The 27,774-nt window shown below is 37.2% G+C and overlaps 2 protein-coding genes across 2 annotated transcripts; one reads left to right on the forward strand and one right to left on the reverse strand.

The window, feature by feature from the left end:
• Positions 1 to 3,822: 3,822 nt before the first annotated feature.
• On the reverse strand, positions 3,823 to 12,115 carry LOC147381958 (uncharacterized). The gene is made up of 2 exons (XM_086429738.1): positions 5,540 to 12,115; positions 3,823 to 5,188 (listed from the first exon to the last, which is right to left on the reverse strand). Exon 1 carries the CDS (start codon positions 12,113 to 12,115, stop codon positions 10,031 to 10,033), a length of 2,085 nt encoding a protein of 694 aa, XP_086285864.1. The 3' UTR covers positions 3,823 to 5,188; positions 5,540 to 10,030.
• A 381-nt stretch (positions 12,116 to 12,496) lies between these two features.
• On the forward strand, positions 12,497 to 27,651 carry LOC147381959 (Nucleic acid-binding, OB-fold-like protein). Its single transcript, XM_086429737.1, has 3 exons — positions 12,497 to 13,080; positions 16,553 to 16,759; positions 27,209 to 27,651. The coding sequence occupies exons 1-3, from the start codon at positions 12,610 to 12,612 to the stop codon at positions 27,350 to 27,352; spliced, it is 822 nt and encodes a 273-aa protein (XP_086285863.1). The 5' UTR covers positions 12,497 to 12,609; the 3' UTR covers positions 27,353 to 27,651.
• Positions 27,652 to 27,774: the final 123 nt, after the last annotated feature.

Below are 27,774 nucleotides of genomic sequence, written 5' to 3' on the forward strand. Positions count from 1 at the left end.
GATAATATCCGATTAGAATTCGAATAATTAGTATATTAAAAAAAAATACAATTTTTCCTTATCCAACTGATTTTTCATTATTAAAAAAATCTATTATATATTATATTATATATATATAATAAATATATCAAATCAAATAATATTTATTATATTATTTATATAAAAAATAAATCAAATAAAATATTATATATTATATATTATTTTAAATGGGATATTATCAGATTCGAAATGTTAATATTTAAATTCGTATCCGATAAGAATTCAAATATATAAAACTATTAGAATTCGAATTCGATATCCAAAATTTTCGGATAATATTCAATTTTTAACTATCCATTGACATCCCTAGTTGTATGTACATGAGCTTCAAAGACCTCATATAATGAGGTAATGAATGATATGATTGTAGCGTAGCAATCAATTGAGGTCATAACTCAATACAATCATGTTCCATTATTATACTTGTATTCTTCTTCTTTTTTTAATCATTGAGTGCGATATATCCCAAAAGTGTGATCAAAACTGTTTATGTGATTAAGATTGGAAGTTTGAAATTGAAGAAAATATGGGTATTATAGTGGCAAATAGGAACTTTTAGAGTAAAAATAAATTTAAATTTAATTATAGCAACAAGAAGTTGTGGCGAGTATTTGTGTTTATCATACGAGTGACTGGGATTCGATCCCCGGCAAACGGCATTTATGATTACTATTTTTAAAGTAAACCTTTTAAAACTTCAAATTTATAGCCGTTTTCTATGGCCAAGCGGATGTACAACTTTTCCACTCTCCAAAAGCATGGCCTCGTTAATGAAATTGATCGTTCATTGTAAGCCTTTGGATTTGAGCTTTTCATGATTGGTATAGAATGATCTAGCGGTCCTGAAAAAACAGAGTGCAATTTTGGAGACCCGACCGAGTCAACCCAGTTTCCGAGTTGAATCAACACAGTGAGTTCATTAGGTCAAACGAGTTGGCTCAGTTGACCGAGCCAATTCAGAAACTGAGTCGACACTTAGTCGACTCAAACACTGAATCGACTCAGTTTCCAAGCTGACTCGGCAAAACGAGTCAACTCATTGCTCGAGTCGACTCTGTGCCAGAGTTGACTCAATCAATTGAGTCAACTCGGATCATCGAGTTAACTTGATCAAACGAGTCAACTCAGTGATCGAGTCGGCTCAATGGCAGTATTGACTCAAACCAATGAGTCGACTCAGTTACCGAGTTGAATCTGTTAAACGATTCAACTCAGTTTTCGAGTTGACTCGATCTCTGAGTCGACTCAGTTTCCCAATCGGGTCGACTCAACCCACCGAGTCGACTATCGGAAAAAAATTGCCTTCTCCCTGATTCCTTCTTGTTTAGATTGAAAAGGGTGAGGGAATCGAAAAAAGGAATGAAGAGGGGTTTTGAGAGAGCAGTTCAAGCACCGATACTTCGACGACGTCTGATGCCATGGCTAATGAGGAGCGGACTCAAAGTAGTTCGAGTTCGGAATAGTCGTCTTCTCCACCACCATTGGGTTGGCCAATTCGAAAGCCTGAGGCGCAAAACTGCTCAATGTCTGATGTCACTGGAGATGAAGACAAGCCCCATTTGAAAGATAGGAAACTAGAAAATCAAGGCTCCAAGATTTCACGTATGTGATGGTGTAATTTTCATTTTCTTCTAGACAGGAGGAAATTTGACTATTATGTTCTGCAATTTGATTATGTATTTGGGATTTTGATAGAGAGATTGAGATGATGAAGGAGAGATTTTCAATCAACGAGCATGACGTACAATGTTGTTGTTGGACTTTCTTTGCACTAATGTCTTGTCTTTGTTTATTCTCTGTAAACTTGAACATTACCACTTCGAGTTTGGAACTCTACATTATATCATGATAGAATTATTTTAAGCTTGTCAAATATTCCATTATATCTAACTCTTGGAGGGATTTTTTTCTTCTGTTGAATCAAGTGTTTTTTTTTTTTTTTGTAAGAGTAAGAATTAGACAGCTCCTTATTGTTGTTGGTTCAGATTAAAAAGGGGAGACACATTAATACATAATATAATTTTTGTAAGAATAAGAACACATTGAAGGTATATATCAGTTCCTTATTGTCGTTGTTGTTTTTTTTTTTTTTCTCTAATAAATTTTTAGTTTGTTTACGTAAATGTATTTTTGTAAAAAACTTTAAAGAATATTTTACACAAGGTTGTATGTAGGGCTGTCAACGGATGCTTATTGGTTCGGATATAGTAATATCTGAATTCAAATTCAAATTCGACGGATGTTCTAAAATTCTATCCGATTAGAATTCGAATAATTTGTATATTAAGAAAAATACAATTTTTCCTTATCCAACTGATTTTTCATTATTAAAAAAAATAAATTATATATTATACTATGTATATAATAAATATATCAAATCAAATAATATATATATTATTTATATAAAAAATAAATAAAATAAAATAACATATATATTATATATTATTTCAAATCGGATATTATCGGATTCGAATATATAAAACTATCTGAATTCGAATCAGATATCCAATTTTTTTTTATAATATCCAACTTTTCAGATTCGAATTTTTGACTATCCATTGACATCTCTAATTTTTAGTCTGCTTCCATTTTACAAGCCAGTAGTATTCCATTTTCTCTGGACATTTTGGTACTCAATTGGTCCAAAATGTGGATATAAGTGAAACTAAAAATGATTCACTCTCATACCAATTTGTTGGTTACGTTTAAAAATTGGCAAGATGGATGAAATTTTGGTTTTATAAAAATTAGTATTCTTCCTCTTTTACTCGTAGGCTTCTGGCTACATTCATTGATAGATAGTAAGGTCCCTGTTAGGAGTTTTATTTTTTATTTTTTAGCTTCTTGTTTTTTCTTTTCATACAACCCCACTCTATGTCCTTGTTCTCTCTGATGAAACCAAAGTCATCTTGGTCTAGCGAACTTCTCTTTCAAAGCACAACCCTTTTGGGTTTATGCCCATTACTTACGAAACAAGTAGAATACTAAAGGTTACCCGCCAATGACTCAAGATGAGTAGGGTTTCTTCTTTCTTTTGAGGCATTATTGAATGAATGAAATACTCTAGTGGAGTGTAAAATGGATCTTCTAACACTACTAAATCAAAGTAGAAAAAGACCAGTTTCACTCCAATTGAGCACAACGAATCAAAGAAGAGGCTCGCCTTTTTAAGCAGTACATCGATCCCTTCTAGTTTATTCCCATTCCTCATGCTACAGTTTGGTCTGCTTCCCTATGGGAAGCTTGGTCAAGGTCGCAAAGGGATGGCATCTAAACTACTGCTTGGACATTCAGGCAGGCTCACTTCAGTTAATGAAACAAGCATTAACAATCGACCTGATTCGATTCTTCTAGCCAACAGTTCCATAGCAGTCTGCCTATGTCACATCCAGATGATGATGTCTGTGTCTGCCCACCATTCAGAGAAGGCCTCGATGTGAAACACATTCATTGAGCACAACCAATCAGTGATTGTCTGTAAATACTAAATCGTTGGAGAAAGTTAGACTGAACATATGGTGGTACGAACGAGAGTTGACAACTTACACTACTACAACTAAGCATGCTTGATGTTTACCAAAAAGGGAAGGAAAAAAAAAATCCAAAAGTGGATTTATTTTATTTTATGGCAATCGGGAATTTGGGACTTTGGAGGATGGTCAGAGCCTTATTTCCCTGTCAAACCAGTTAACAGTTGGTTTGCGGGTGTAAGTCCACTCTCAACGGACTTACAGAGAGTGGGGAAACTGGAACTAAAGCAGCTTGGTGATTAAGAACATTCATTCATACTATCTGGTGGTGCAATGAATCGAATGCTTTTCATGGCACAATAACACAAAGTCTGCATACAAACATGAGGAAAATTGTATAATTTCACTGCCAAACTCATTTATCCTTATGATCACTGTTTTCCGATTGCTAACATAGGTCAGAATTTTGATCATTCCCCATCCCTAGCATGAAGCCTTCAATCAGAGCTCCTCCAAGATTCCATAAACATGAACAGCAATAATAAATGATCAAAAGAATCCTCTAGGTTGACAAAAACTTGAATACAAAGGTTTAAAAAAAAAAAATAGATACAGAAAAAAGGGGGTGCAAAACACAAGACCAAAAAATAAATAAAAAATACTATACACCTTCAACTTCTGCTATTCTTCTTGGCCTCCCAGGCTGTGACATCTTTAAGAGCCTCTTGGGCATCAATTTCCCTCTCGAGGCTGAAAAGGGCAGCAGCATTGCAGATAGGAGGCTGTGGGCCACTCAGGGGATATGACTTGGGCTTGCATTGCATCCCCAAGGGCTTCTCGTGGCATGTCACTCATCAAGTAAGACAAGCAGCGCCGAGCAAATGCCGTCGGTGATACCATGGTTCCACCATCAATGAACTATACAAAAGAGATGCAAAAAATAGTTTGTATCATTACATGATGAATGAACAGACCAAACTCTAGGGGGGCTGCTTAAGCTGTTGCAACTTGAAACTCAGCCAAGGATTCTAAGCTAGAAAACCATGACTTGTTAGTTTGAACTAACCGGAGTCTTCTTATATTAAAAGAAATAAGTCTTGTGGTTTTTAATGTTATAAGGGCTGAGGCACCCCTTCAACTCAACCTTAATCATGATTAAGTGGCACCTATTGGAGAATTCCTCAAGTAGTCAATCTAATTCAGTTCTAGACAACTATGTGACACGGAAACTATTTCCTGAAAATGTTTCATTGTCAAGAACATAAAGGATGTAAATAAAGCTACAGACAAGATTTCATTTCATCGTTTGCTGTCCTTCAGCATTAAGTATATGGTACATATTTACAAATGCATTTCTATTGGTCTAGGCTAAAAGGCATATTTAAATAATATCCACACAAGATTTTACCATCTAAATTTTCATGTAAATATATGGAAATGTCACATTTTAACCAAGATCACTATGTCCAGCAGTTCATCTCTTATTTACATTTCTAAAATGCCAAACACTAAATATGGCTAATAATCATTTACACAGCTTGGTGGGCTCTCCTGCTAAGGACTTATATGAGTGTAGCAATCAATGGCAATCGCAAAATCTTTTGCTCGGAAAGCAGTGTCTCCATGTTTCTTGAATTCAAGGTCTCCTGCATTTGGTCCGTCCACATTTGAAAAGAAAGCTACAGAGCAAGCAATAATGAGTAACATCAGGAGTTGAGTAACATCAAACTTGAGTATCCAAGGGAAATTGAACTTGAGGAAACCAAAAAAATTGGAGAAGAATCAAGATAAGTGAGAAAATAAGCACATGATATTATTATTATAAATAAATAAATAAATAATGCCCAATGCATACATGTTTTCTCAAAAGGAGACAGACTGAAAGATGGAAACTATGCGGTAACTGAAGTGATTGGCAATTACTAGCATTTATTAATTTATTTATCTAAATAAGGCAAAATAATGTGACGTATAGAGATAAAGGCCAGTGAGAGAGAAGAAGAAGGAATTCAGATAAAGAAATCGCTAACCTCATTAGCAATCCCCTCATCATCCCTGTATCCAGCCTTCTCCAATATTTCATGCATGGCAGTGAGATCAGCATGGAAGTTAGTTTTTTTCTATTTAATTTTTTTTTTTGATAAATAGTATTGTATTCATGAATCAAAACCAAGTCGGTCGAGATGATCAACCTGATGAGGCCTAACAAAATATATCTACTCACGTATAGAACAACAAATCCCATCCCACCTATACAAAATATCCTCAAAAAACAGTCCCCTAAACTCTTTATATACTTTGGACCAGCAAAAGATAAGACCCAAGATAGACATAATCGTATCTGAGCAGTCTTTCCGTTTTCCCTAGAAAATACGCCTATTTCTTTCAAACCACACCCCCCAACAAATTGCAAAAGGTGTAATACTCCACAATGTCCTTTTTGAACTGCTAAACAAGTTACGAATTGATGACCAACCAATGAAGACGTCCTTGACTGATTTTGGCATGCATATTGATACCCCGTATAACCTAAAGAAGTGGGCTCAAATGTCATGTGAGAACTTGTAGTGGATTAGAAGGTGATCCGATGATTCTCCATTTTCCATACATAACACACAGCAACTCGCCCCGTACCATCCACGCCACATCAGAAAGTCCATTGTTTGAATCCTTCCTAAAACCGTCGTCCAAGTGAAAAAGGCGACTTTGCTTGGCACTTTTGGACTCCAAATTGAAAACATGGGGAAGAGTCGAGTCCCCATTGTTGCACAAGGATTGGTAGAATGAGAGAACCGAGAATCTCCCATCCTTGCTAACCGTCCATATTCTCTCATCTTCTCTTCCTGTGCGTATCTCGATACTTGAGACGCCATTGACCAACCTGCCAACATCTTGAAATTCTACCTCGTTAACTCCTCTTCGAAACCCGAGATCCCAAGCCCAGTCTCCGCCCATATCTCAACGGAAGGAAATGATGGGTTGCCTTTTCTTTGAAGAGATGGAATACAACGTTGGAAAAACCTCCATTAGAAGCCAGTTACCCCACCATGTGTCTTCCCAGAATCTTACTCGGTTTCCTTGACCCACTTTAAATTTGACCCTCGTATTGAATATTGGGTTGATCTTCATGATACCTTTCCACATCCCGCATCCAAATGGTTGTCTGGTTAGCCTGCTTTCCCACCCTATCCGACTCAATCCGTACTTGATTTCTATAACTTGTTTCCATAGACTGTTCCCATCATTCCCAAACTTTCACAACCACTTCCCCTTTAAGGCCAAGTTCATTACCCCTATTCTCCTAACGCCGAGACCACCATGTTTCTTAATTGAGCAAACCTGTTTCCAGTTCACAAGATGATGTTTTCTACTTCCATCTCTATCATGCCATAAAAAGTAACGGAATAACTTATCTAGCCTTAGTTCTACACTTCGAGGCATTGAGAGAAGAGAGAAAATAAATTGGTATACTAGAAAGCACATTTTTTTATCAAAATCACTTTACCTCCCTTGGATAAATACTTGACTTGCCACATTACTAACTTCCTTTCTATTTTTTCCACTATCGGGTCCCAAATCGCCACCCTCCTGTAAGGTGCCCCCAAAGGCATCCCCAAGTAAGACGATGGAAGACTACCCATCTGCCAACCCAACGAAACTGCTAGAAGAGGCGCGCATCTTACCAATCCAACTGGAAATAGCTTACTTTTCCTCATGTTAACTGAAATACCTGACATCGCCTCAAAGCAACATAACACACCGCCTAGTCTCTTTGTCTGGACTATGGAATCATCTACGAACACTATCGTATCATCTGTGAACTGAATGTGCGATATAGTAACTATGCCTGCACCTACAAAAAACCCCGAGAAATAGCCATTAGTTGCCCCTTTTTCCATCATCTTCCCAAAAGCTTCTATTACTATGATAAATAGGAAAGGGGAAAGGGGATCCCCTTGTCTGAGACCTCTCATACTCCTGAAAAATCCATGAGGTAACCCATTCACCAAAACCAAGTAGAAAAGGGAAGTAACACACGCCATAATCCATGTGATCCATTTCCTGCTGAAGCCCATATTCCCCAACATGTATTCCAAGAATAGCTAGTTGACGTGGTCGTAGGCTTTCTCAAAATCCACCTTGCACACCACACCTGCTTTGCCTGATTTCATTCTAGAATCAATACTCGTTCGTTATTAGAACTCCATCCAAAATTTGTCTCCCTTTGCCAAATGCACTCTGATTGCACCCTATTAACCCTTGAATGACATATTTTAATCGCCTAGTGAAGATGCTCGTGATGATTTTGTAACTAGTGTTCACCAAGCTGATGGGTCTCAGGTCTTTGATGTCTTCAGTCCCCGCCATCTTCGAAACTAGAGAGATGAAAGTACAGTTGGAATCTCAATCCAACACTCCCTCTCTAAAGAATTCATTTATTAGAGTGATGAAGTCGCATTTGATAATGTCCCAACAAGTTTTGTAGAACTCCACAGGGAAGTCGTCGGGCCCAGAGGCTTTATCACTCTTCATACTTGAGATAACATCCCAAACCTCGTCTTCTTCCACGGGTCTTTCCAACCATTCACTCTGTAGTTCAGAAATTCTATCAAACTGTAATAGATCAGGTTTCGGTCTGTCACCAGTCCCGTCGGTATACAGTTCCGAGTAGAAATCTACAATCCCTTTAGCAACAACTTATTCTCCTTCCAACCACTCCCCATTCACATACAACTTCGTGATGTGGTTGTTCTTGTCTCGGGCGTTGGCCATACAATGGAAGAATTTTGTGTTGTCATCCCCTTCTTTAAGCCATCTAATTCTGGATTTCTACTTCCAAAAGTGACATCCTTTGATATTCCTCACGCAGTTTTAGTCTCAGTGTCTTGTTATCCGTCGAAATCGAGTTTTTTTCTTCCCTGCGGTCCAACTCTTTGATTCCCAAAAGAGTCTCCTTTCTCTGTACATCCACCCTTCCGAAAGATTCTTTGTTCCAGACCTTAAGTGCTTTTTTCAGAGTTTTCAACTTCTTTCTAAATGTCTCCCCTTCTGTTCCTGTAAATGAAAAATTCCTTCACCATTCAGATACCAACTCCTGGAAATTATGGTGTTTCAACCACATCACTTCAAAGCGAAACGGAATGGGACCCCTGTTGAGCGGCCCTACTTCTAACTGAATAGGGCAATGATCAGACACCGGGTTTGGACAAGTCGTTTGAGAGAGCTAGCTGAATAACGATGACCAATCATCTGAAACCAAAAATCTGTCTAATCTGTTAAGGGTGGGTATAGCCTGTTGATTGGACCAAGTGAAGCTTCTGCCTTGAAATGGGATATCCATTAAATTATTTCGGTTCACAAAATTTTCAAATCTCCTCATCCTTGTTGTTAACCTCGATCCACCTTATTTCTCATAGGCGAACCTAATTATGTTGAAGTTTCCTCCCAAACACCACGGGCGATTTCAATAATTACCCACATCATCCAACTCCTCCCGAAATTGCTCTTGCTCCCATTCTTTGGTAGGTCCATACACTCCCGAGAATACCCAATTATCATCTTTACCTATACACCGGCAAAGTATAAATACAGAGAAAGTTCCTACTAACGAATCCTCTACCTCAATTTGCCTCTTGTCCCACAACACCCATACTCCCCTTGCTGTACAATTTGCTGTAAGATATTTCTAACCCAAACTCCGCCCACCCCAAACGTCACGCAACACCACCTTATCTACTTGTTCCAATTTAGTTTCTTGCAAAGTTACGATGTGTGGTTTGTGTGCTTGTATTATTGCCTTAACCGAAGCCCTTTTGGTCTTATTATTGAGTCCACACACATTCCAAGAAAGGAATCTAATCGTCATTATCAACCTTAAGTTTTCTCCCGCTTCTTAAGACTAAAGACGTACCAGCCTTGACCATAGCCCTTGATTTTTGCAATTCCTGAGCCTTTTTAACCAATCTGACCTTCAGGTTCTTTACTTTGTTCTCATCTACCACTACAATTCCTTTCCCTTTCTTCATATATCTTTGTTGACTTGTCTCTTCTTGGACTACTTCTGTCCTCAGAATCAATTCCACCTCATCCCGGACTATAGCTTGTTCCTCGTTGATCGGTACTTCCTCTCTGATTACTGTATCATAGCATTCGCCGATCCTGTTTCATTTCTTGAGTGCCAGTTCAAATGGAATACCGGTACCTTCTGTCTGCTTTTCTCTATTTAATCCAGCAACCCATCTGATTTCACTCAAGTTATTGGTAATCCAATTAGCCAAGACCTCCACTTTCTGATCTTTCGTTTTATATCTTTCCCAGCTCCTCGAGCTCTCCTTTATGTCTGCCAAGGCTAAAGGGATGGCATCTGTTTCAGGTTCCAACAGTATGACGTCTTTTATGTCATAACCAACGTGTTCTCCTCTAGCTACCAGCTCCTCGCTGCCAAATCCATATCTCCAAAAGTCCGAACCTTCAACGGATTGTAGCAGTTATAAGAAGCCTCCCTGTCCCAATACAGCCAGTTATCTCCACCTACGATCAACTGCCGCCTCTTGTTGGACCATCTCATGCCCATCTAGCTGAGTCCCACCTCTGAACAACCATTTACCCACTGTCTGATCCTCCTGCCCCAACACCAAGGACCCCTTCACAATTGGTACTGTCTCTACAGTAGTTCCCTGGTAGTCAACCCTGTCCAAGCCACTAGCCCCAACGTCCTCTAGCTTCAATATGTCCTGTATATGATCACCTTCCAAAAATTCAAAGCTCCAAGGACTTGTTACTATCGGTTCACTAGCGTTTCCATTATCTAAGAGTCTTTCTGTTGTGGCTACAATACTAACTTCTGTAACTAATTTCCCAAGTGGGCCATCATTTTTTAACAAGTCCAGTTCATGTTGAAGGCATACCTTTGGATGCGCTGAAAGCTCACGAATGGGTATTTGGTCTCTCTCATTAGTGAGCTGAAGGCAGTCCACAGTAATTGCTGGGCCTACTTGATTGGATGGCTGGTTTGTCTCACACATGGGTTGAGACATGCCCACTGAAATTGGAAGCCCACCTGTATTAAAGTGGTACCCCATCTCACAACCAAGCTGAACTTGGGTTTCATAATCCGTTAGTGGGACCGCTGGCCCATGAAGTCGGTCCGCCCCACCGTTAAACTCTATAGTATCTGGGCCGCCAGGCCCAGATAACTGGTCAATTGCAGCGTTGGTTCCTTGAGGAGAACGGTCTGCATTGTCTATGGTTTGTTCACGTGCTACGTCTGGTCCGTATATGCCCAGTTGGCTAGGCCCACTTGACGATCCTTTTAAAGTCATGGCCCCAACATTCTCTGCCACGTCAACATAAAAATTCTTACCAAAGAAGCCCTTGCTTGTCCCACACTCCAGAGCAGCCGCATCCCCATTCTTGTGATTTGACCCAGCTGCTCTTACACCCTTTGTGTTGCCCATTTCTACAGTGGTAAGGCCTAAGATTGTATTAAACTCGTCTGACATTATTTGGACTGCTAAGCCCACACCAACTTTACTACAACCAGGCTTCATCTTCTCCAAACCATTCTCCCTGCTTGTAGGCAACTCGATGCCCACTTTCAGTTGTGTATTCCTTGTTGGGATTTCAACCCATCTGGGGATGTCTATGGCCCTCCGTCCAACCTTGATAGTAACCACTGTGAGGTCTTCCAATGACTGAGTACTCTCCTTGACTTCCATAAGACCGCCTAATGCATCACCAATGAACTTGAAAGAGTTAGGCTCCCACCTGTGGAATGGGAGTTCGATGATATCAATCCATGTGCCCTCCTGCGTCCAGCTCTTCGCTATGCTATTACAGATTGCATACCACGCTCTTAAGACCACCACGGCGTCCTGAACCTTAATTTGTTTTAGATTTTTAAAAACAACAAAATCACTTCTCTTGTTACATACAAATATTCTCATGTTAGGCCCACATGATTTTAGTACGAATTCCCTGGACTTTGGAGCTAAGGAATTGACCACTTTCTCCACTTCTTCCCAACAGATTGATTCAGCCCCTGTTTCACATATGATTGCCCACCTCCATACATCGAAGTTTTCTATCGCAACAGTTTCATTGATTATTATCGATGGTTTCTGAACGTCAATCGTTCTTTTCCCACGCAAGGATCTGCCATTGACCTCTATCTTCCAAGGACCTTTCTCGACTGCTCCACCTCTACTTAAGGCCTCACCAAGGTTGTCCCAACTTATTCCTTTAGTTCGTTCAGGGATCAAAAGTGAGGGAAACCAGCCTTGCCCTGAGTACTCCGAAATTTTTAGGAACCGACCGTATTCGTTCTCATATCCTTGTGCCATCTTATAGTTACCCATAACCGTCGATTTCTTCCAAAATAAGTTGCCTGTTTTCCAACTCTTGGCATCCTCCAAGGTCTGTATCAGCCACAGTCTTTCTTTTTCAAAGAGTACAAGCTCCGATCCTCCCTTGTCCCTTCTCTCCACTACCCTGATTGCTTGATTGTTCTTCACCCAACATTTCTGGACCTTGAAAACCTTTTGATCTACTTGAGCAACAATGGATCTCCCCACCGAAGAGTAAGATGTGCATCTCCTTCCTGTCATCTTCCTTCCTATCCTCCCCTTATTCTTTGAGTTGATCACAGCAGCTGGTATCAATATAATAATATATATTGACTACTTAAACATTGAGATCAATATTTCCTCTTAAGATAGGATATGGTGTGTAAGGCTAGAGAGTAGCTGGTTTATTTAAAAATAAATTGGTAATATTTTTATTCAAAAAATAGTTTTAAAACAATTATTTTCTATATGGAATAAAAGATTTTGAAAAGAACGCTACTTCAATTGGCATTTTTTAGATCAATTTGTAGCGTGTTTTTTGAGTAGTTTTAGTAAATAAATAAATAAAAAAACAGAAGAAAAAAGTTATTTCAAGTGGGGTTTAAATTTGTTGTTTTTATTTTACAAATATTAATTTAATTAGATTTTTTTTAAACCCTCTTTAATAGCTCATATTTAGCAACCTCCACATATTGAATCGCCAGCGAGTCGCGATAGATAATTGAAGGAGGGTTTGGTCCTCCGCCCGTTTTTAAATGGCTGCTTCTGCTGCTGCTGTTGGGATTCTGAGAGGTGGTGCTCTCCCACTCATTATGCTCTCTTCCTGCAAAACGAAAACAACTTGGTCGTTGCACTCCCCACGCACCTTTTCAAAGGCAATAGTAACCCTCTTTGGAAGTAAAACAACATCTACTTCTAGTAGGACTAGGAGACGGAGCTTCTTCTTTCGTGCGTCACTAGAAGCAGCTGAAGCTTCTTCCATTACCACGGCCGCAAATGATGCTACCCTCCCCTCCTCATCCTCGATATCGCCTTCAGATTCAGATTCAGATTCGATAATGGATGCTGCGAACAACGCCTTGGACTTAAGGGTCGGGCGCATCCTTAGAGCTTGGCAACATCCCGAAGCGGATGGACTCTATGTTGAAGAGGTGGATGTAGGGGAGCCAGAACCCAGGACTATATGCAGTGGCCTCGTCAAATTCATCCCTCTACATCAACTCCAGGTACAAATACAATACACTTATCCTTTTTTACTTATATATAAAAAAAAAAAATTCAAATTTTGTTTTCTTACTATGGACTGGTGGAAGAAAATGTAAGATTGATTTGATGGTTTCTCCCCCCTACCTATAGTCATTGCAATTTGCAAAACACCACCCACCCCCGCATTGGATTATGGACCGATTGCCCCCCAGTTGAATTGAATAAAAGGGAGCCGCAGCTTTCATTGTGACTACCAAAAGTGTACCACAATGGGGGTGGGTGTGCTAGCTAGATCATGTACATTTGACGAGTAAACAACACCTATAACTTTATCAAGTAACCATGGTGTCATCAATAAGTAAACAACTCAGCACAGCAATTACAGATTACAATGGTAATCCTGAGTTGGTCCACAACTGGGATCAAAACCCCCTTTCACTCTTTTGGCTATAAAAAATAAATAAATCACATATGAAATACAATTCCCTCACAAATCATGAGCACTATAGGGTGGATATCGTGATGAGTTCTCATATAAAGTTATCTAACAAGTCTACCTATTGGTCATCTGAAAAGTGCATTATGAGGGTTTAGTTCGGTAATAAAAGAAAGAAACCATATGCTACTTTTTCTCCCATATGCTTCAAACACTTGACATGTGTGTCATCCCCATCTATACCCAACTTATAATTGTCACAAGGCAAACCTCGGCATGACCTCAATATGGAAAAGTCAATATACTAGGTTTCATGATCCAGTGTTAGTGGTGCTGTTCGAACCCATTACCTGTTTTACTAGATACAATATTTCATCGTTCGTTTGATTTTATTTTTCTTCTAAATAGGTGGTCTCTTGACATTTTTGTTCAATACTAGGACTAAAATAATACCAAATGGACTGTAGCTCAGTTATACGTCTTTATTGCAATGGCCTATTGCCCATGGATTACTCTATAATAAGGTGTATTACTCTATAATATTAGGAATTCATCTACCTATTGCCCATGGATTGGATAGCACCTTGTATATGTTGAAAAGGAGAGAAGACTTATTATTTGGTGATCGTCAGTGATGGGGACATCAAATCTTGAAGAGATTTTAGTTTTTATTAAGATTTCTGTTTAGGACTTTGATTTTATGTTTTTTGGGTTTATTTTCATGTTTTATTGGCCCATGATCTTAGTATAATATTTAGATGTAGTTTAGTAACTTTAGTTTATCTTTTATTTAAGTTTATTAGGTTTGAAAATTATGAGAGAGAAAGTTACAAAAATTAGATTTATTTATTTGGTATTTTAGTTTGACTAGGATTCTTGATTTATTTTCTTTATATATATTGTGTTAGGATTTTTTTTTATCAATGAACAATGAAGATTTTGATGAATACAGAATGAGTTTCTTTCATGGAGTGAAGTGAGTTCATCATTCTTAGTGTGATTATAAGGTTCTATCTTTTTATCCATTTCTATTTTATTTTTTATATTTTTTCTTGATTTTCTTTTAGTTCATTGTTCTTTATTTTCTTGATTCTTGAAACCCTTTTCTTGATTCTTGATTCTTGAAACTTACAAACCTCAATCCTTAATCTTTTCCCCATTTTCTTTAACTCTTATTTCATTAATCTCTTTTCCAAATCTTTAACCCTTAATCATTTTCTTACCATACAAATCTTTAACCATTTTCATTGGGACTGTGGTCATACTTACGATCATTGTTTTTATTTTACCTTTTGGGTTTACCAAATCCTAAACAAAATTTCCTAAACCCCTTTATTTTCTTTTCTTCCCTCATCGTTTTGCATCAAATTTGGTATCAGAGCCTAGGTTAAGGTAACATAAATTAGTAGGTCGCGTTGAAGATATGGACTCAACAGAATGTTTTCAAAGAAGCTGAAAAACATGTTGTCAGAACTACATCGAACACGCCACTCTTGGGCATATTTTTGTATTATTTGTGATCATATTATAAAGGAAAGCGAAGAGTACAAGCAATCAAGTGATATGTGGTATGAATTCAAACAACAAAACTTGTGCTCCAAGTGTAATCATTTTAGACACTTTAAATCAGAGTGCTCGAACAAGGGTAATGAAGAAAACAAGGAAGAAATTTATGAGTCTGATTTAAGCGAGATTGATATTAACAAATGTGAGGCATCATTATTAGTTCTTGAAGAATAATCTAAGCCTGAAAAATCTAATAAACTAACACAAGAAATTGTGAGGTCACTACATCTTTTGATTTTAACAACGATTTTATCTCATGAAAAAGAAAAGGCAGATAATGTTTTGGATAAATCAGTGAGTTATGCCAACTTTGCTTGCTGTAAAAAAATGAGAGTCCAAGTTTTGTTCGATAATTTCAACATCTGGGAAGAGATTTGATTGAAGACTCTACTTCGGGATGAATTAAAGTGGAAGACTCCACCCTGAGATGCATTTATTGATAAGCAAGTCAGAATCATATTGCACATGGACTATAAAGACTTCATTTGTTGGGGAATTATCACAATTTTATTTCGTCAATAGCGAAATCTTTCCAGCCAAGGAGAATGATGGGGACATCAAATCTTGAAGAGTAGATTTTAGTTTTTATTTAGATTTTTGTTTTAGGACTTTAATTTTATATTTTTGGGCTTATTCTTATGTTTTATTGGTCCATGGTCTTAGTATAATATTAATGATCAATTTAGTAACTTCAGTTTATCTTTTATTTAATTTTATTAGGGTTTGAAAATTAGGAGAGAACGTTACAAAAATTAGATTTATTTATTTGATATTTTAATTTGACTAGGATTCTTGATTTATTTTCTTTATATAAATTGTATTAGAGTTTTGTTTATTAATGAACAACGAAGATTTTGATTAATAAAAAATGAATTTCTTTCATGAAGTGAAGTGATTTCTCCACCATTTTTAATGTGATTCCAAGGTTCTATCTTTCTATTCCTTTCTCTTTCTTTTTCTAATCTTCATTTATTTTTTATTATTTTATTTTTCTTGATTTTCTTGATTCTTGAAATCCCTTTCTTGATTTTTGATTCTTAAAACTTACCAACCTCAACTTTTAATCCTTTCCCCATTTTTGTAACCCTTGTTTCATTCATTTCTTTTCCAAATCTTTAACCCTTAATCATTTCCTTACCCTACAAATCTTTAACCATTTTCATTGGGATCGTGGTTATACTTATAATCATTGTTTTCATTTTACCTTTTGGGTTTACCCAATCCTAAACCAAAATCCCAAAACCCCCCTATTTTCTTTTCTCTCCTCACTGTCCTGCATCAAACAAGCCTGAGATCAACTTTGGATCTGTCTTTACAGATTCTTGATTTTCATTGCTTTAAACATCTGGTTGTCAATCCAAGTTGTTGAGCATGTTCAATATTCTCTACTGTTTGTGCTTGTAGTTCATTTATCAACCTCCCCCCCCTCCCTCCTCAGATGTAGGAGAAGGTGCACAAAGACTTCTTTTGACCATATTTAACACATGCAGGATGTGAAAGTTGTTGTTCTTGCTAATCTAAAGCCAAGGAACATGCGTGGTGTCAAGTCAAATGGAATGCTTCTTGCTGCTTCTGATGTGTCACATGAGAATGTGGAGCTTCTTTTGCCTCCTGAAGGTTCAGTTCCAGGTGAAAGAATATGGTTTGGCTCGGGAGAGGAAAGGGAACATCAATCTGCTGCTGCCACTCCTAACCAGGTATTGCATCCGTCCAACTGTTCAAAGTTCGTCCATTTGTTTTTTCAATCTATGTAATGAGTAACTCCTATATAGGATGACCAATCAAAAAAAAAAAAGAAAAACACTCCTGTATAGGACAAGTCAGAATTCAATACTGACGAGAAAGTACGATCTAAATCTCTTTATACAAACGTTTACATAGACATAGATGTTATGCAACAATTACCTTCCTAACTAATCAACAAGAATGCTAATTAGGAGGGCTATTAAAATCTTGATTCCTTTGATTAAGGAGATCAAGGAGTCTAACCATGATTTTAAAAGGATACACAACTCAAAATACTATCCTATCCCATTAACAATGAGACCCCATTTGAACAGTCTTCAAAAAGTAATCCCTCTAAAGAACTTTGATCATTTGTGCATGAGCCCTTTAATTGAGGGTAATAATATGAGTATTCTCATTGCCTCTTTATACCCTCAACTCCTTCCAAAGGCCTCAATGAATTGTGAGAGACATGATTCTCCAAATCAACATGCTTCAAGACGATTGTACATGTATGCCTGTTGTGCCTGCTCTTGGACAATTCTAATATCGACCACAACAAAACACTTGAAATCCAAAACTTGCTAAATAAAAGACTCTTGATTGTTCTAACCGAATTTCAATAAAGTAGGTGATGATTCACATGTTCACCACGAGCCTTGCACGTAAGCAGTAACCTACAATAGTATTTTTTACAACTAATCAGATGATCAACAGTCAAAGTTTTGTATCAGTCCAACCAAAGGTGACTTTAGAAGGAATTTTGGAACCACAAACAGACGCAATAGGGAAGTTAAGATCTAGAAAAGGAGTCCAAAACTGAGTGAAACAAATGAACAGAAAATGAGTTGTCTCAACTTTCTGTCCCTAACCACTTATCCTCATTCCAAGGAAAGGTAAGAGATCACTGATGCAGGTCTACAAGATAGTGATACGATACATTTTTCAATCATTCAAATTTCTCCTAGAATCAATATCGTTATTAAATTTTGATGTTGAGATATATTTCGACCACCTGGGAAAAGGAAATTTGCTGAATTTTTCAAACCCTCTGTGAATTTTTTTCAGGGAAATGATGGATGATGGAGATATTGAGGAAATTTTTTATTGGCTCTTTAGGAAATAATAAAACAAGCATGGAAGCCAAAATTACGTATAACTATAAAAGTAATTAATTGTAAATTTGTAATCATGCTATTTAGATTCAGATAAGCAAAATATAAATTCCCTTAATTACATAAACCTATGTTTCCATTACAACCCAACACTTGATGTGCTGCTACCAACTGCCTTATAAAACTCAACCTACAATCTAACCCCTTGCATTTTTTGTTTGAGCATTTAGTCCCTGTATCGTCTATCTCAGATTTTCACTTTATTCATACATATTGATACTTTAAACTAAGTAGAATATTAATGAGATTGTTCTATGTTTATCCTAAATAAATGTAGGAATCACTTTTCTGATAATACATAATTGTTTATTCTACAAACTTTAAACTATTAACGTAGTGCATCTTTATCAACCTGTATCACTATTCTTGTTGTAGTTTCTACTCCTGTACATAGGTCTTCCTCACCGGTCATATCCTCAAGAGGCAATTCATCACTTATGAGTTTCCTTGTCCCAGTCTTTCCCAGTTATTTAGGAGTATCGACAACCTTCCATTCTACCAAGTGAGACTCATGAGCATCTTACCGGTCCCCAAAAAGGCCCTAATCAACCTTCACAATCTATTCAGTAGACATATCAAAATAACAAACAAGGGTATGTAATGATTAGGAAGACTTGATAACTTGCTCTTAATCAACACAGCCTCCCTTCTTAGGATAAGTATCTAGTTTTGAAAGGGATAATCTCTAGCCAAATATCTCTACAATGGGTTGCCAAATAGCTTCACCCAGTTAATACTCAAAGCAACATAAAGGAGCCTCTCAAATATCCCAATTTAGTTTGAGATGTCTCTACCTGGTAGAAAGTCGACAGCAAATGTGAAATGGGATATCATTGGCATTCCATATAACAGTGAAACCTTCCAAGGCCTCTCTCTCAAATGCCTTAGAAACCATTGTCTGTGGGACCTCAACCACCATGACAAGCAAGGAATGAGAGAAGAGGTTACCTCATCCAAAACCCTTTTTCATCTATAATAAGTTAACAACCACCAGGAGATCGAAAAGGGAGACCCTCATCTCGACTTCATACTGAAACTCATCTGTCCTAGCAAATAGTTCTGAAAACTCCCATTAACATTGCATTTGCTTAATCCATGTCAATCTTACACACTGTCTAAGGGATCCCTGATCAAATTTTGGAATCAATTTATTCATTGGTTATATCAACTGTCCACCCAAAAGTTGTCTACCCAGACAAAAGCCTGGTGAAATCGCTATAGTCAATTTTTTTTTTTTTTTGATAAGTTAAATTTATTTAAAGAGGACAAGAAGTCCTCGAGGAAAATACAAGAGAAGGGGAGAAAGAAAAAGCAAAGGGATTACTCCCTGATACATTATCTCACCTAAACAGAAAATCTTCAAAAAATAAACCCCTAAACTCCTAAAATTGTACCAAAGGAACAATAAACCGAGAATTCTAAAAATAAGCTCTTACGTAGTACTATCCTTCCCATAAGCTCCTTTCTTTCCACAAGCTCCAACAAATTGCAAAAAGGATGAACTTCCATAGAATCTTCCACCTGCTAGAAAAAGAATGGACTTTCCAACTAAAAAGAAGAGGAACAATCGAACTTGGAAAACACCACGAAACCTTAAACAAAGAGAGAAAGAAAGACTAAATGTCATAAGCCACCTGATGTAGGACGATGAGGGGAGATAAGAAAATAGAATTTGATTTAGTCAAAATAGGGGATTTAGGAAAATTTGGTTGGGGATTGAGTTAAGGATTTTGGCGATAATAAGAGAGATAACAAAATGAAATTTGATTTTGGTAAGAAAATGAAATTTGATTTTGGTAAGAAAAATGGGGATTTAGGGTAGATTTGGTTTAAGAGATTAATGAGTAAGGGTTAAAGAAAGTGGGGAAGGATTAAAAGGTAAAACAAAATGGGGTTTGTAGCTTTCAAGGATCAAGAATCAAGAATCAAGAAAGGGATTCCAAGAATCAAGAAAATCAAGAACATGATTCTTGATGGATTCAAGAATTCAAGATTTTAAGAAAATTAAAAGAATAAAAAAAAGAAAAATAAAGATTAGAAGAAGAAAGAGATATTGGACTCACTCCAAAATGGCCGCACACCACACCCATTGTTAGGAAGATTAAGCTCAAGCTTTCTTTTTGTTTATCATTGTCCATTCATTTAAAAAAAAAAAAATCCCAATACAATCTATATAAAGAAAATAAATTTAAGAATTCTAGTCAAACTAAAATATCAAATAAATAAATCTAATTTTCGTAACTTTCTCTCTCCTAATAAACTTAAATAAAAAATCAAGTAAAGTTATTAAACTGCCCCTAAATATTATACTAAGACCATGGGCCAATAAAACAAATAAGCCCAAAAAACATGAAAAATAAAGTCCTAAAACAGAAATCTAGATAAAAAAACTAAAATCTACTCTTTAAGATTTAATGTCTTCATCAATTCTTCTCAATTGGGAAGATTTTGCCATTGACGAAATAAAATTATAGTAATTCTCATCATCGTTTGCGTTCCGCATCACCACCTCACAATGCAAAAGTATATCATCCACCAACTCCCCATTAGACTTGCACACACAACAAATGTCAATCAAGACAAGGCCCTTACATCTAAGAGAATTGATAGTTGGCAACTTATTCAAACCGCCAACCACATAAAAAGGACTTTTTAGTAGGAACTGTGGCTATACAAATCAAAGAAAATGGGATACAGACCTCGATATTATCATCAAGAAGCAAATAAAAGATCTTACCGAGAAACGACCATCCACATTTCCTTTTCAAATCTGGTGATCTGCTTTATCCAACGAAGGACCTATGGAGGCAAGAATATCTAGGATAGAGAGAGCGTCCTCAATCTCCTAGTCGTTTAGTCTTCTTGTAAGACCAAGATCCCAAGACTCACCCCCTCTCATTAAGAATCAAAAAGTAAGAGACAAGCATTATTTTTCTTGAGAAAAGCGCATACAACCTGGGGAACATAAATTGATAAGTTGATAAGGGGTATCACTACACCGTCTATCCCCCTAGAAGCGAATACGATCCCCCCTAGCCACTTCGAATCTAATATGCTCCCCCAATACCTCTGCAAACGTAGATATGTCTCTTCACACGCCACAACCAAACGGTAATCTACTAGGCCTACACTCCCAACAAAGTGGATCTTCCTCAAACTTAGCGGCCACAACTTTCCTCTAAAGTTCCTTCTTTTCATTGCCATACCTCCACCACCACTTACCTAACAACTCTTTATTGAGAGCTAAATCACCTAATTCCAAGACCACCAAGTTTCCTAGGACAACAAACTAGCTTCCACTTCACCAAATGAAACTTGTGATTACCACTTTTGTCATTTCATAAAAAGTCTCTCACCAATCACCAACTTCTCCAATTGGGATTCAATCCTACTAAGAAGAGTGAACAACAATTAAAAGTGCATTGGAATGTTAGACAAGGTGCTCCTAATCAAGGTCAACTTCCCTCATTTAGATAGATACCTTATTTTCCAAGAACTAAGCCTTTTCTTGACTCTCTTCACAATTGTCTCCCATACCCAAGATGACTTGTAAACTGCTCCTAGAGGAAGCCCTAAGTAGGAGCTAGGCAGGGACTCAACTTCACAACCCCCAAAAGTCAACCCAAGCCTCAATATCAAGAGCCACATGCCCACGCCAATGGCAAAAATCTTACTCTTTATCAAATTGATAAGTCAATCATTCTTGATGTCTTGCGTTCCTTGCTTCTTAGGAATTAAGAAATGAAATTGTTATTAGAACAAAAATTCATATAAACTTTGTTTACTTCACAAAAAAAAAAAATTGAAGAAAAGAAAATGAGACGCCTTTTGGTCATATCACCTTATAATTCCTTCATTGGAGACATTCTCCTCTTGAATAAAGGATCTGGCCCAATGTCTATTCTCTATTCCTCTCTTACTAGGTAGCAAAGCTCCTAGGTGCACTTCCTTTCGTCAATGGGAATCGTGGCAAAATTCTCTGATATTTTAAAGAAGTCGCGATTGATTTACTATTCTTTCAATTGGTGATTTAATCCAAACTTATTTACAAACCTTTGAAAAATACATTTTATATTATATTTAATATGAAAATTTGTAATTTTTTGTAACTATCAATTTATCATATGAAACATAAATTTAATATTATCTTAAGTTTTGTTTTTCTCGAATTTTTTTCTCAACTTTTGCTTCTTTTTTTAGAATTTTTCCTGGTCACGTTGTCGGTGGGGATTTGCAAACACTATGAAGACAGTAAGATGCAATTTTGGCAGTGTAGGCTCAAATAGGAAAGTATTTTATATCCCCCTTTATAGGAATGAAGTGTGAGGGATGTATCATTAGGGGTTTTGAAGTAATCATGCTCACAGGGGATGACACGTAGTAGGGCATGTGTTGGCGCATGGCTAGTTCTCCATCACCCGTTCCTAAATAACATAAGTGAACACGTGTTTCGTACTTTGCAAGTACAAAGTAGGTGACTTGCCTCAGTTGGTTACCGACTCCATCAGCCAACTGCTTCGTCAGAGTGGTGTCAGCGTACCTACTCTTCGGCAAAAATATCCAGATGTTGATTACAATGATGAAATTTCTAATTTCAAGAGACAAGTACCTTGGAAAACGGATGTTAAAATGGATGTAATTGATTCCAACATCATTTGGGATCCGGGAGGGTCCGACATTGAGGATAAGGTTGCTTTCAAGAGGGATGGAATGATAATTTCTTACACATATGGTGAATGGAGTAATTTCATTGTGTATGGATGTATAGAATATTTTCTTATATGAAAGTAAGATAGTTAATTAGATGTACGAAGTATGGAATCATTTCTTGTAAAAGAATGTGGTTGTAGTTATGGGATTAGAAAGTTGTAGGTAGGTAGATTTTTAAGATTGGAGAGTGGGTAGTCTAGAGAAGTAGTTTGTATAGGAGTGAGAGAATGGGGTGTAATTAGGGTAGTTATATTTCTCTTGCATTTAAATTACTTTTGAGCTTAATGAAATTATCTGGAGAATTATTATAAGAATCCTTTGGATTTGGAGACTAACCATCTCGAATTGGTTAAAACTTTGAAGGTCCAATCTCCCTCGAACGAGATCATTCCCGATCTTTTCCTCTTTTTACTACTTTTTGTGATCTAGTCTAAGTAGATATGTATCAAATCACAAAAATAATAAAAAAGAGAAATAAAGATAAAAAAATGATCTCGTTCAAAGGAGATCGGACCTCCTTTAGACTAATTTGAGATGGCCAATCTCCAAATCCAATTAGGACTCAACAATTTTCTTTGGATAATTTTAATTAAGGCTTAAGATTGAGTTAAATGCATAGAAAGAAGAAAAGTACTCGTAACCCACTTTCCCTACAATATAGGAATTAATTTCTCATTAGATGAAACAACCAATATTCTCTCACATATCCTACCCATATAAGGCTCCCTCTTCTCATGCTTTAAGTAACTACTTCTAAGTAATGATCCCACACAACACATTTTTATTAATTAACTACGCTACCCCCATACAAGGAATTGTTCTATACATCTAATACACTAGGTAAAACTACCATCCCTAAACATTTAAGAGCATAAAAATTCACCCCACTTGAAAGTGACCTTGTCCTTAAGGTTGAAACCTCCACGGATCCCAAATAATATTGGAGTCAATCACAACATCTTTAATGCGCACTATCCACACTAGTCTTTTGAGGATTTCCTTGCAATCAAAGTTGGCCTCCAATCCCTTTGAATGAAGTAAATTTTTGATGATTGATCAAGGGTAATAGAAGTTTCTTTGTTTTTGTCGCATCCAAGCACCCATTTGTCGGATGACCTATTCCAAGAAATCTGTAGATTTTCCTTTTTTGGAGCATTCCTGCTTTTCTTTGGAAAAGTGTTTCGATTATGTGATGAGATTCCCTCAAAGCATTCCACACACTGACTCAAAACAATTTCTTCAAGTCATCTCATATCGCTTGGATTTCTATGAACGTTTCGTTCGATGTCGTGATCTGCATATTGTAGATTGGCAATGTGCAACATAATGATGATTGAAGAAAGGTGATTGGCATGATGATAAACACAAAGTAATCCGATGATTGTTGGGATCTGATACCAATTGATCCGTGCCTATTAGATCAAATAAAAAAGAGATAAAGATCATAAAATGATCTCGTTTGAGGGAGATAGATCAATTGAGACGGTCAATCTCCAAATCCAAAGGGACTCTTATAATAATTCTCTAGATAATTTCACTAAGCTCAAAAGTAATTTAAATACACAAGAAATATAACTACACATTACCCCATTCTCTCACTCCTACACAAACTACTTTTCTAAACTACCTACTCTCCACTCTTAAAAATCTACCCATGTACAACTTTCTAATCTCACAATCACACTCTTTTACAGAGTAATGATTTCATACTCCGTACATCTAATTAACTATCTTACACTCATAGAAGAAACTATCTTATACATCCATACACAAAATTAAATTACTTCATTCCCTATTTGCGTAGGAACATATTATTTGGGATTCAGGAGGTTCCAACCTTGTGGACAAGGCTATTTTCAAGGAAGGTGGAATGTTACGTGCATATATGTGAGGAAAGGAGTAGTGCAATTGGGATGTTTGATAAGCATAGGATCATAACTCACGTAGTTTTAGACTATCTTTGTTACGTGGGAAGGGTAATTAATTTCTATGTAAATAGTGGGGTAGATTATGGAAGGAAGGTGTTTTAATCTAAAAAGGAAGTAGTAGAGATTTTTTAGGAGATACTTTCTAATTTGTAGGAGTGGTCCAACATGTAAGCCTGATTGGTGTGGAGGTCCGATCTACCTCAAATTAGATCTCTTTCCATCTTATTCCTTTTTTATTTTTATTTTTGTGTTATGTAAAATTCAGGCATGTATCAATAACTTAACCACTCCTTTCAAAATATTATCTTAAGGCACCCCCCCACGCACGTACCCACACATGCATGAACGAACAAAAATAAAACCATTAATCTTTGGTTTTTTTTTTTTTTTTTTGATAAGTATAAATTTATTAATGAAGGAGCAAAATACAGTGGAGGCTTACAAGGCGGTCAAGATGACCAACCCAAATAAAAGCCCCTAAGAAGCAACAAGATTTTCCCAACAGAAAACAAAGTCTTTAAAGAAGACTCCCTTAAAGTCTGGACATAACTTACACCCAAAAAAAAAAAAAATGCCCCAAAATGTTTAGAGTAATCTCTTGAAAATTTGGAACAACCCCTCTAAAGATCAATACCTTTCCAACCATATTCCCCAACAAATGGAAAAAGGAAGAAACTTCCACAAAATGTTCATCCTCCCCTAGAATAGGGACATATCCCAACACTGAAAAAGAGATAATGTAGTATTGGGCTGAACCCATGGAATCCTGAAAAAGCCAAAGAAATGCCTCCATATGACGAAGGATAACCCACAGTACAATAAAATATGATCAACGGACTCGTCATTGTCATATCAAAGAACGCAAAAATTAGGCATCACAAAACCTTGAGTAATTAGAAGATCAATTGAGGGTAATTTTTTCAAAGTAGCTAATCAAATGAGAAAACAAACCTTAGAAGGTACTTTCGAACCCAAAATGGTAGCTAAAGGGAAACAATTGATAGGATTGGCGATCTCTGTGAGCCCCTGGGTGAATGATTTAACAATGAAGTTTGTTATTTTAATAAGGGTCCACTCCATCCTATCTTTTGTGACGTCCCAGTGAGCACCATCAAGATTGGTCATTAGATTGGCAAGGTCCTGGATTTCTCAATCATTGAAACCTCTCTTGAATCCCAAATCCCACGCGGACTCGTTTCCTCCAAGGTTCAAAAAATCTGCCCAAGGAAAATTTTTTTTAGTCGGAAGATTGAAAAGATAGGGGAAAAGATTGCAAAGACCCGAACCACACACCATCGGTCTTCTCAGAACTCTATCTCCCTTGCCAACTCTAAACTGCACTCACCTTTTAAAACCCGTTCTAATGCTCATGACACCCCTCCAAAAACTACACCTATACGACGAATTGACCTCCTTGCTCCCCCACCTATTCGACTTTTCTCCATACTTGGCACTAATGACTCTTCTCCACAAACTAGAATTCTCTATCATAAACCTCCACAGCCACTTTCCTAGGAAGGCCCTATTTGCAACTCTAAAACCTCTAATACCCAAACCGCCATTGTTCTTTGGCTCGCAAACTACCGTCCAATTCACAAGATGAATCTTCTTGCCTTCATGCTTGTCATGCAACAAGAAATCCCTAATTAATCTCTCCAATCTACCTTCGATCCCTTTTGGAATTGAAAACAGTGAGTTATGATAAATTGGAATGCTAGCTAAGGACCTCTTAATTAGAGTGAGTTTCCTACTCCTCGATAGATACCTTGCTTTCCAAGAGCTCAATCTCTTTTCCATACGCTCAAGCATTGAATCTCAAATGGCTTTGCTTCTATAAACCACACCTAATGGGAAACCCAAATATGTAGTAGGAAGGGTCTCCCTTTGGCACCCAAACATCGCCGCCCATCTATCAACACCCGTCTCACCACCCATTCCAAACAACTTTCTCTTTTTAAAATTTATGCTCAAACCAGACACCGCTTCGAAACAACAAAGCACCCCCTCATATATCTCACATGGTCATCTGACGTGTCTAAAAACACTAGGGTATCATCAGCAAATTGCAAAAATGAAATGCTAGGGACTTCCCTCCCAACTGAGATCCAATCTAAATTTGACACCCTTTTGAGAAAACGCCCCAAGACCTCTACCACTAAAATGAATGATAGGTTATCCCCCTGTCTCAGGCCTGGAGAGCTTTCATTAACTTTCTGATGGAAAAATTTTTATATTAGTATCTCCCTCCTTCAAGCAGCTGAACCTTGATTTCTATTTTCTACCTTCTCTTCTAATTTCATCAACTATTGAAACTCCACCTTAAGGTTGGTTCTTTTGCTCTATATATTTTCTACTAGAACAAAAATCCATATAAGATTTCTTCTACTCTTGCACCACATTCATAATATCATTGTACATCACCTTTGAACAGCCTTAAAGAGGCAAGGAAATGTCATCCGAACTTGTGGTCTTATAACCCTGTAATTTTCTTGTACAAGGCATTTCCACTTCGTCAAAGGGTCTCTTTCTTTTATATTTTGTGTCTATAAATTTTAGGCTCAAAAGAAAAGGATCTGGGGCCTTTATGTCTTCTGCCTATAACTTGCAGGTTCAGAAGAAAAAGATCTGGGAGTTGGTGCAGCCACATCTCAAGACTGATGATTGTTGTGTTGCTGTCCTTGGTGTGCATCCTATGCTGACTTCTGCTGGCGTGGTGGTGTGCAAATCTCTGCAGAATGCAAATATATCTTGATTGGGCCTGTCAGTTCAAGTAACTTTGACTGCATTTATGTGCGCCAAGCTTGCTAGGCTAGGATGGTAATGTCATGCTCCTTGGTATGACTATATCTTATGTGCTACAAGAATGCTTGTGTATTAGCACCTACTGGCGAAGATGTATTACCTAAAATACAGTGGCATCAAGTTGAAAGTAGGGTTCTTTTTTAATTTTGTTCTTGCTGTTTTCCATCAGTACCACCACTCCAGGCAATTTTATGATTGATTTGGTGACTGATAATAATAATCATAGAACAAAGATTCATCTGCCTGCCAGTAATTTTGTCTATTTCCATCAGGATGGACTCACCCTTAAAGAGTCACAATAAACTGACACGGAAAACTGATCTCTTGATGTGGTAGTGCACAAAACCTTTGATCTTTTTCTTGGGATACAAA

This window comes from Akebia trifoliata, unplaced genomic scaffold (assembly GCF_017979445.1).
Source record: "Akebia trifoliata isolate Shusen 1 unplaced genomic scaffold, ASM1797944v1 Contig00108_ERROPOS98426, whole genome shotgun sequence".
NCBI classification, from domain to species: Eukaryota; Viridiplantae; Streptophyta; class Magnoliopsida; order Ranunculales; family Lardizabalaceae; genus Akebia; species Akebia trifoliata.